An 11,010-nucleotide genomic window follows, 5' to 3' on the forward strand; every position below is an offset into this window, starting at 1 on the left:
AGCTCTGTGCGCCTAACCATATGGTTTATGTTTTTGAATTTTTTTCTATTTTATAAGTCTTATAATCTTATCTTTAACATACATTTTTGCCAGTTCTAATTTACCTCCACGACAATTTCACTCAGGTTTTCAAATTCTTGATGGACAAAGTACAAAACATAGCAGGAAAGATAACTAGAGGATAATCTTGAAATAAAAAAATAAAAAAAAAGACCACCCCAACCGGTTTTTTTTTCCAGTTTTCAAGCTTTATGTGTCACTTCCTCTGGAATCGTTCACATCTCTTACAAAGCTGTCAACGTGGACAACAACTGCCATCAGCGAAAACAGCAGCATGGCCTTTAATTTGCTTCTCACTTTCATGAGTCATGATCCCCACCTAGAAACACTGAACTCTGAGACCGGCAGAAAGAAGTGCCTTAAATTCCTCATACAGAGCAAACATGCAAGCGCAGGGCTCCTGAAATCAAGAGGTGTCAACTTGTGAATGTACAGACACACTTGTTGGTCAAACAGCCTTGAAAAGGGAGCCACTGTTGACTCAGGGAGGGCAGCCTTGAGTGGGTGGAGGTAGCGGACATGTAGAGCTCTTCAAAAGCAGCAATTCCCCTGAGGCGGCCTTTTCATCGCGCACAGTCCAGGTCCCTTAGGAGCCTGAGTGTTTCTGGGAAAAGGTCCAAGCCTCTAAAGAAGCCCTCAACTCTGTCCAGCTTTGGGTCCAAATATTCACTTTTGGCTAATGGTGCATTAGGGTTCATCGGCCATGTCCATCCGACAACATGGGGCTCAGTATCCATGTCTGACTGCACAGGTGTTTGTGGCTCTCCTGATGACAGCCCATTTGTAATTCCTCCTTTATTCTGGAAGCAAAAATACTCTGCAGATGATTGTGGGGAGAATACAATAGATAAAACAAAGCCGTATTTAAACTATAAGAAAAAAGTGACAATAATAACAATAATAATAATAATAATAACAATACATATGTTTTTACGTGCACAGTGGAATGTCCACTGGATGAGCTGTCTTAACAACACAGGTAATCCTTAAAGAATGTCTTTGTCGTGCCTCAGACCACCAATCCTTAGTTCTTCAAATAACTGTCTAATAGTGGATGCAATACCAAGAAAGAACGAGAAGGATATTTTAGTCTCTCCAAAGAGGGGAATTACATTGTAGCTGTAGTTGGACAAGCACCCTGTCTGTTGTAGTGTTGCACTAATCCCCCCTTCACATGTGTGACTGCAGTTAGGGAGGTACAGCGTCAAGAAGAAGTGAGCATGTCAAGCTAATATGAGGGCCCCACGGAAATGTGTTTCCCTCTTGTTGCTGCTAGTTTCTCTGATGACAGAAATGACCTCCTACATGGCAGCTCAGTGTATTTAAACAGTGATGTCAAAAGGATGACGCCTCACAAAGCAAACATCACTGCTGTTAACGCAGGAAAAGGCTGTAACGCTGTCCTCAGAAATGCATGAGCTAATGATCAGTGGTAAAGGGCACAGCTGCCAGTTTTTTTTTACTGCTTTGTTTGTTTTGGATCACTTTTTGATGAACAAAGGTGTTTGGCAACTAAAGAGATGGTAGGATTCTAACCTGTCCACAATGATAAATCAACGCCAAGTCAATCCAAAGGGAATAAGAGCAAAAGTCATTCAAAAAAAGCAAACAAAAAAAAGTATGATAAATCGCACCATGTAGGGACAACTCAGCTAGCCAGTTGGTAAACAACTGCTGCTAATCAGACTGTCTTTCCAGGTTAATATTAATCAGCCAGGAGCTCCTTGATATTATTTTTGGCTGGACCAGCAGAACCAGTGCAATGTCCCCGATTGACTGGCAGACTGGCTGATCGCCTTTCCCACATTGGTCAGCAGAGTACCTCATTACTGAACTGGAGTCTCTGGAGCCCACAGGTTCTATTAGCAATTCTCTATCAATATGCAGTATTTCTAGTTTAGTGCATTGTTGCAACCTGGTACAGATGTGTGTACGGATAACGACTTTGGAGTTTAGGTTTACACCTCTTATTGTACAGGCAATCTACTGAGCCGCTACATTCTGGCTATTATGTTTGTTTCATTGTTTTGAATCCAGTGAAAAATAAATAATTGCCATCATCATCATTTTTATATTTTTGCTGTGAAATTGACATTTAAAATGATCATCCCCATGTTAAAATTGGGATTTATAGCTATTTATAGCAAAGTACCTGACAAAACACCGGTATTGTGTTTTTTTCCCCACTAATGCTGCTTCTTAATGTATTTACGGGCTACAGGTAGACAAAAGCTTTCACTCAACAGAGAATCAGTCAAACTGATCTTCTCTCAAACCATGAGGAAACGATTTGTACATAATGTTCATACATCCACTATCCTCCAGAATGCTGAAACAAAATACTGCCTCTAAATTCTTGCTGCTCTATCTGTTAAAACAGATGGAGACCTCCACCACTCTAATATAACAGACAAAAGCAGCATTGAGAAGGAGAGGAGAAGAAAAAAGCAGTAGGGGCTGAAAGAGGAGGGATGCTTGAGATGAGCTTCATAGGAAGGTGATGAGGCTCAGACTGTCTCTTGGTCTCTGTCTGGGACGAGCTAATGACTTCTCCGTTGTCCTCACATGAATGAGGACCATCTCACAAAAAAAAAAAAAAAAAACACAAAGGTGAGCTGAGGAGGAACAGCTATTTAGAAGGACCCACTGCTGAATAAACACATAAGTGTGTGTGTGCACGCGCACACAGTTGAGCTGACAGTCTGATCATATTACACGTTTTTTTTTTTTTGAGCCAGTCCCGAAGAATACACTCATAAAAGCACTTATGTGTCTGCTGGTTAACAACCAATTTAAACCGGTTTTGTGAAAATGTCAGTGTGTGTGTGTGTGTGTGTGTGTGTGTGTTTGTGTGCACACAAAGCTCAGCTTGGCAGGTTGGTCCCCGGAGGAGAATGATGGTGCACTCTCTCCGTCTGGCCGATCCACTCCAGTCCATCCGAGGAATGTCTGGCCACACTAGCAATGCGTGCGGTCGACCTGAAACACCTGGCCACACCTGGGACAACCCTCACATACACTCACACAGTGTATATAAAGTATATGTAGTAAAAGTATGTATATACCCATCCATAGAGCTCTGCAGTCCACCTAGTGAGGGGGCTTGACAAGTGCAGCTGCTCTGTACGGAGTCTGAACAGAGAGAGGTTTGTCCCATTTTCACTGCTCGGTTAAACACAGTAATCTGACTACCAGCACCATCGAGTTCAGCCTCACATAACTACTGTCATCACCCTTTTAAACATTCTTTAACATACACACACACACACACACACACACAGGTATTTAAATGGTTATAATTTCTGACCAGTGCAAAGGTAGTGCAAGCTAATACTAGATTCCCATATCCAGTGGTCACACAATTCAGTAAAAAAAAAAAAAAAAAAAAAAATGTGAGTAGCGACTGTTTGGATTATATTCCATATTTTTAAAGCTCCTGATTGAAGGTTTGAAAGTTGTCTGCAATTTAGTTACATTTAATAATTCCTTTCAGAAATACTATTCTCTCCTTTCTGGTCAAGCGCTAGAGGAGAAGATTGATACTTCTATGTCTGCAAATGATATAAGAAACTGGAGCCAGCACCAAAGCAGACACCCGACATAAAAACTTTAACCAGGTTGGATCGGCTTGGGTCTGTCCATAAATCCAAACTATCAACTGCTCTCTCCCTCAGTATGGCCACAAAGTACAGTGGCATTAGTTTGTAATATGCAGTTGGTCGTAAATCAAATACAGATTAAACTTCCTCTCAGACATCTTTTAAACTACATTAAAATACTTCTAATACATGAGTACAAATAGGCTTTGTGCCTCACCCAAAGCTGACAGGTGAAAGAGCAGAGAGTATAAAGATGGTTATCATCAGAGGAAACATCAGAAAGTCAGACACGTGTTTGAGCCTCAGTTACACCTTGAATGTCTGGACAAAATGTGGCAATCTATTTTATAGTTGTTTAGAACTTTCGGTCAAAACAAAAGGGATTAACCCTAGTAATGATACAGGGTGTCCATAAAGTCTCTTTCAGCTTGAGGAGTAGCTACTGTTTTGGGTTTTTTTCATTTCATTTTCATTCAAGTGCCATCTTGATGTGCTGGTTGCACGAAGCACATCAAGATGGCACTTTTCTTTTCTTTTTCTTGCCATGTTTGCTGTAGCATCGCCTCATCAATCGTCGCAGTGGCATCAATGATCTTTTGCTTTAGGTCAGTGATGTCCCGTATCTTCGTTCGATGCACGATACCTTTAACATAACCCCACAGGGGAGTGATATCTAGCGAACGAGGTGGCCAGGGAATTGGGTTAGGGTTAGGGCCTTTACCACTACAGAATCTATGAGTTACTACAGCCAGACCCTTTTTTTGGCTGGACAAAACAACTTCTTGCAGTTACTGCCATACCAAGCAGATATGCTACGTCAATCAAACACCGCCTGTACCTTCACATTTATCTTGTGGGTCTGTTGTGTGTCCATTTATCCAACCTTCTCAAATTGATCCTGTGTAGCACCATTAAGTCCTAATTCTCTCTGTTCTTGGTCTTGATGTCACAAAACCATAAAACCGTGTTCTCTCATCACACATACCCATCAAGGGACTTTTCCTGTTGATCCTATGGTAGATTAACCAGAGACCGATAAATGTAGAAAGATAGCCAAGGTCCAAGGGAACTTTGCTGAACAGCACATACAAAGCATTGCTGCAATACTTCAAAATAGGAACATGTCAGCACAAAACTTGGATAAGTCTTCAATGTGCAGAAAACAAACTTTGTCCTCATGTCCTGCTGTCATGATGACTCAGTGGGAAGTTCCAGTCTGCGCCAGCTTCAGCCTTTGTGCTCTGTTGCTTGTGACATAATTCTATTAGAGTGCATGCACTGTTATAAAAACCTTATCAGGCCCTACCATAGACACAGACCAGCTGAACTATATTATGCATTGCATGGAAAACTCTGCAAATCATTCACTGTACACTCACCACCAAAACACGGCACATACCGAAGAAAGATTTCCAGCCTAACAGAAACGCCCCTTCAGAATTAAAAGCTTTGCATGCTTTTTGCCCTTTGTTGGTTGCTAAATCTTTTAATGTGGATCTCAGTAAAAGGAAAAAGTAAAACTGGTGGTGAAAAAAAATGTCTTGAAGCAACAGTGGATGAGAGTAGAAGCCAAGGCTTTTGGCTTTGCATCACATCCTCAATGCTCAATCAGATAAATTGTTGTTCAGCACTCGCCACTAGCAGGGATTATTAATTTTAGCCTTGCATAGGATGGACTATCTTGCAAGGTCATATTGGGAACCTGTGGTTATAAATGGGGCATCCAGTTGCACTGCCGTCTGGGCTTGTGTTCTCCATTTCATTCAGCATTGGTAGGCTGAAATGATGCATAATGTTAGTGATTTTAACAAATTAAATAAACAAAATGGGCATGACGTGTGTTTTCCTGGGATTTAGTGCTAAAGGCCTGAATGACAGCTCCATTTCTCACTCAGGGGCCTACTGTATTTGAATGCAACTAATTGTGAGTCCACTACTCTTTATTGTCCAGTTTGGTGTGCTTGGGCAAACAAGTAACTATAATGTGTCAGCTGGACAGTTATAAAACTGCAAAATGGACAGGAGCCGCAGTTCTTATTCTCCTTTGCCTTTATGACTGCCTGCACTTGTTACAGTCTCTATCACCTACAGTACAGAGCTGGTCAATGGGCATCTGTTGGTTGTTGACATGCCAACAACTCAGTCCAGTGTTTGAGGTGAAACAGCATCACTGATTGGGTGCTAGGTGTTTTTAGGGAGGTAGTTGTTGTTGTTTTTCAAGGCCACTGCAGTCGGAACCAGCATCAGAGGGACGTACTGAGGCCCAGGATTCACACAGATGCCTCATTAATGTGTGATCAAGCAAAGAGACAGAGGGCGTCTGTGGAGCATGGCCAGCACTCTCTTCCTCGCCACAGAGAACCCTTTCTACACCATGCCACCCCACTGCATCTCTTTATTGCGCGTTGAACGCACACAAAACACACCTATAATATCCGGTTCCAGCTCAGAAGAGGGAGGAGGGAGCTTTAACCAAGGAGTAAGGTGAATTTGAGTGAGTGAGCGTGTGCCCATACATCTGCTCTGCACATATATACAGGCATGTGTTGGAGAGATTAAAAACAAATCAAAACCTGCCGGTGTGAGGACATGCTGCTTTCAGCGCTGCGTCCCTCAGTATCAATTAGCAGGTTGTGCTGTGACTGGCTCCTGTTAGAGGTAAAGTGGGCCAGCTGAGGGAAGTAAACACACCTCCGCCCCCCAGGCCTCGTTGAAATCAGAGGGCAAGCAACAATGTGCCACTGCCTGAGCCACAGAAGCCCGCCTGTGCCTGGCCACTAACATGCTTTAACAGTCATTTCCTACCCTCTCCTCCAATTTCCTTGCCCCAGTTCATGTACAGAGCCAACAGTGGATGGTTCACCTGGCTGCATAAGCGACCCTTTTTTTCCTGCTTTTTCTCTAACCTGTGTATGTTTGAGAGAGCCTGTGTTTTGGATCAACCAGCTGTTGAAAGGTCAAGTTGATCAGAGAAACAATCACACGGGATGTAATTTAAGGTAGGAAAACAATTTAATTTTGTAATTGTGTAAAATGGTGGAAAAGCTAGACTTTCACTTCTGTCAAAATAATTTAAAAGTGAACACTCATTATGCTTTCTTTTGCAGAAAAACCCGATTTGTGAAATTCCCCCTTGGTTTTCCAGTGTGCTGAGCACAGCAGACTCCTCAGATCTTTCTTACTGGAAATCTCAAGACCAGTTCTCATCTTGTAATTAATCTTATTAAACCCCACCTTTTTACAACAAGCAACAAAACAACACAAATTGTGGCTTTTTTAAGATGGCCAACTTTAAAGTGAAATGGAAAGCTTTCTCATAAAATGAAGAAGAAAGAACTTAGGCTCTTGTAACATTCACTCTCAACACTGCTCAAAGGAGAGAGCGAGGAGAGGAGGGAAAAGAGCAAGGGAGGGATACAGCTAACTGTATGGAAAGGTTATCTTAAAATTCTGATAACAACACCATTCTATTCAAATTGACGAAACATAATGTAACATCCTTAGTATAAGACCAGCCATGCTTCCACATGGAATTAGGTCAACATATCTATCCCTCTTTAACAGCCCCATGTACACTGCATCCATTCAAGGCCACCAAGGTGTAAATTGAGATGTAAACAAACAGTTTACCGGGCCAAGTCTAAGCACTGAGGCGCTAGGCCTCTAGACTGACCGGTAGTACAAACAACCATCCTCATAGTTGAAAGAGAGGGTTCAGTTGAGCAAATGTTCTCTTTAATTCAGGCTTCATTATCGGAAAATGAAATAGGGGTTTTCAAGATGGCGGCACCAAGATTGGCTCATATTGGCAGAGTTTGCACATCAAACCACTGATACCTGAAACCTCACCCCAGTTGGGAGAAACATTGCCAGTATTGACTGGAACATTGGACCTTGTTGTCTAAAGCAATCAGGCAGCCCGTTGGAGAATTACAGAAGAATTCAACAATATGGTTCGGGCCAACAGACCTCAAGCAGCAGATATATATCTGTGGACTGCTATTCCTAGATTCCTACAGCAGTGAAAGAGCTCGGGGATATCTTCACTCCAATTCCTACAAATTCTCCAGTGCTCCCCTCAAACACCTCCCCTTTCTGTAGGTTTTCTCATGTGTCCACAGAGGGTGTAGCACGAGCAGCTTGTTAGCAGAGAAGCAAATGCAATTATCTTCTGTCTGCGTTTACACAGGGTGCATTCGAGCACATCACTGAGTGTATGATCACTGTAGTCACACACCTAAAATTGAGGAAAATTGGCTAAAAGTCCAAAAATACATGTTGAGACATATTAACAGGTGTATAGTGTATGTAAAATTCAAGTTGTTTATTGCCTACACGGGCAATAAACAACTGGTCTGATTAAAATAGGAGCTTGGCGTTTGAGAAATATTAGTGTGCTGCATTTTTTGTTTCAGCTGCTTTGCTGCTGCTCATCGTTTAATTCTCAGTGGATTGCAGATAAATTTAGCCCATAAATCTTTTTCTTCTGACAACAAACACATAACTTTGCAGGGTGTTTCTTATTTATAGTAATGCAACAGGTCAGGCAGCAAAATTATTTCCTGAATAGCAGAGGAAACTGTTACTAATCAGTGTGCTCACAGAAATGTTCAACTTTCACTGTATGGTTTAGTTTTATTATTTGACAAAAATTGAAATATGTTTCTTGTTTCATTGAGGAACAGCATATTGTCAGTTAATATTTTCCATCAACAAAATTTATTCTGTATAAGCCCCACAAATGCGGGGATTTTGTCATTTTTCTTCACAGAGAAAAGTATAAATGAAGGATTAAACTTTCACTGTTCACAGAAACTGCACAGCCAAACATGGCATTTATTTGTAAAGTGAACTCACCTAAATTATAAAGGATGTCCTAATTAGTCATAATGCATCTGTGTATACACACTTCACACTACAGATACCACGCACACTTACACACTTGAAAACAAACACACACAGGGTGGGTGTGCAGTATGTGGCAGTCTCAGGAGTGGAGTCATTATCTTGCCTAACATACATGCTTCTGTGCAGCCACCACTGCACGGCCCCACCCCTTACCCCTCCTCCCTACTGAACTGTCTTACTTATCAGCACAGTGTTGACACCACCCAGCCTGGCAGCTGCTTCGGCCATGGTTAACTACCTGGAGGTCTTCTCAGACTGGAACTGCTTTCATTACAAAAACACCCACAGATCAACTTTCATAGTTTTGGATATTGCATCTACACAGTGAAACAAACCAGAATAGCTGTAAGTTATGCCACAGATGGGTCTACCATTTTTATGTTTTCCTGTGGCTGACAATAGGGAAACATATTTGGTTGGTGAGAGTGCAAAAAAGCAACGCAGAGGATAAAGAATAGACTGTACAGGTGATCAGCAGTCAGACTTCACTCACTGTCTGTAGGTCACACTTTACATAAGATTCAACCTGAGTTTAGCCAGTTGTGTTGATGGTCAGTCAGCACCATGGACAGAGACCCTGTCACCGCAGCCTGACCCCTGGGGCCCTGGCTCTCCACACAAATCAGAGGAAAACGCTGGAAAGGCCCAAAGGCTGCCTTTTGTTCAAGAAGCATTTACAGGACAGGGGGAAAAAAAACATCAACAGCAAATGCTGTTGTCACAAGAATCATGTTAGAAATCTTTAGAGCCCACAATGAAATGCCTTGACCAGACTAAAAGCATGCAAAGTCATCTCCACAGCTCGTGATCCAGGCAGGGAGGAAGCTCAGATTGACTTATGGCACGATGAAGGAACTTCCCACATTGTTCCTCATTCTATTACTCAAATAAAGGCAGTGAAAGTAAGCTTTAGTCTTAAATATACAAGACTTTATAGAGACATTGTTGGTCTTATCTTGGTATGATTCCAGCTTTAACAGTGCTGCTTTTCACAATGTTCTTGATCACGGGTTGTGGGGTTTGTTCGTGTGTGTGTGTGTGTGTGTGTGTGTGTGTGTGTGTGTGTGTGTGTCATCAGCAATGATAAATCAATACGAGCTGCACCACTCCGTCTCTGTGGGGCAAGACCTGCCGGGGTAATGTCAGCAAAAGCCCCCTCGCTGCTTGACAGCAGCGTTTGGTCTCTTTAAATCTAAATATAACCGAGTCTACAGCTGATACCTAAACCTCCTGGCTAAGGCTGCGTTCAATAGCACCTCAGGGGCTCGGCCAGGAGCCCCTGAGGTGCAGACATGGACAACTGCAGACAACAGTAATCACCTTTTTTTTTTTAGTGGAAGCTGCTTATCTTGTAATTAATTGATGAATTTCTGAACGTACAGAAAAATTTAAAGTCTTTAGTAAGCTAGGTGTCATTCTATAGCATTAGCTCTATAGTCACTTGTTAGCATGACGCAGCTGAGGGTCTGGGACTCATCATCTTCATAGCACTCTCCAGGCACTAAAAGATAGCTTCACTTCGTAAATCATTGCTAACACAGCGCATTAAAGTGCCACACAACTTCTGATTTTTAAGGTGGGCAATTGCCGTTTCCCACGGCGCTTGAAGGCATCAGCTAGCTTACCAACAGCGTCTTTCACAGAAAACAAAATGTAAACTCGACATCATCAGCGCGTCCGCACACACCTTGTTGAGAAGGGGGTTCCGGGTGACATCGTAGCCCCTCTTCTTGGTGAACACGAAGGCTTTTCCTTTGTCCTCGGACTTCTGCATCTCCGTGTCCACTGACTCCCGTCGTACCAGACCGTGTGCCATGTTGATGCCTCTTTAAATAGAGCGGCGCCGGTGAACTATTGTGAACTCAACAAGTGCACAAAGATCCGCTCTCACGTCTGCCGGTGCGGCCCCCGGATTTAAGACGATCAGTGTAAGGGAGGCCGCTTTATTGGTTTCAATCAGTCACCGGAGACCTTGATATGAGCCTGTACCTCTGACCGGTCAACAGGTGCACAGGGGGGGTTACTGTCTGGCACAAGTGCATCGTTTTATTCCCTTATACCTCAAAAGAAACGTTAAAAAAGCCATACTGTAGATTCACACCTTTAGAGTTAGAATCTGGGCTCCCCCTTAGTTTATTCATGGGATAAACTCTGCAAGGATCATAAAAATCCTAACAGTAAAAATGTCATTACTGACTTAAGGCTTTTTTTTTAAGGTGTTAGTTAAAATAAAGGTACTAAACTGATTTTTGTGCCATTGGCACCCTTTTGGCAAACAACATGTTTGAGTAAATTGGCATAAATTTGTACTGTTTATTATTTCTTTATTAAGAGCCCTCTAATACATTATAACAGCAGCAGGAAATTGTGTGGCGTGAAAGCAGCAAGTTGTTTGAGTCATTTGTCACAAATATGTGACATGATGTGTTTGAAGGCGATGACA

At 42.3% G+C, this 11,010-nt stretch overlaps 1 protein-coding gene across 1 annotated transcript in view; it reads right to left on the minus strand.

The window, feature by feature from the left end:
• me1 (malic enzyme 1, NADP(+)-dependent, cytosolic) overlaps window positions 1-10,461 on the minus strand; it is a 71,414-nt gene extending 60,953 nt beyond the window's left edge. The window contains exon 1 of the mRNA XM_029504412.1: window positions 10,255-10,461. Coding sequence (XP_029360272.1) covers window positions 10,255-10,383 — 129 coding nt within the window. The 5' untranslated portion in view covers window positions 10,384-10,461. The remainder of the gene's footprint in view (window positions 1-10,254) is intronic.
• Between the last annotated feature and the right edge of the window lie 549 nt (window positions 10,462-11,010).

Source organism: Echeneis naucrates, chromosome 6 (genome assembly GCF_900963305.1).
Source record: "Echeneis naucrates chromosome 6, fEcheNa1.1, whole genome shotgun sequence".
Lineage (NCBI taxonomy): Eukaryota > Metazoa > Chordata > Actinopteri > Carangiformes > Echeneidae > Echeneis > Echeneis naucrates.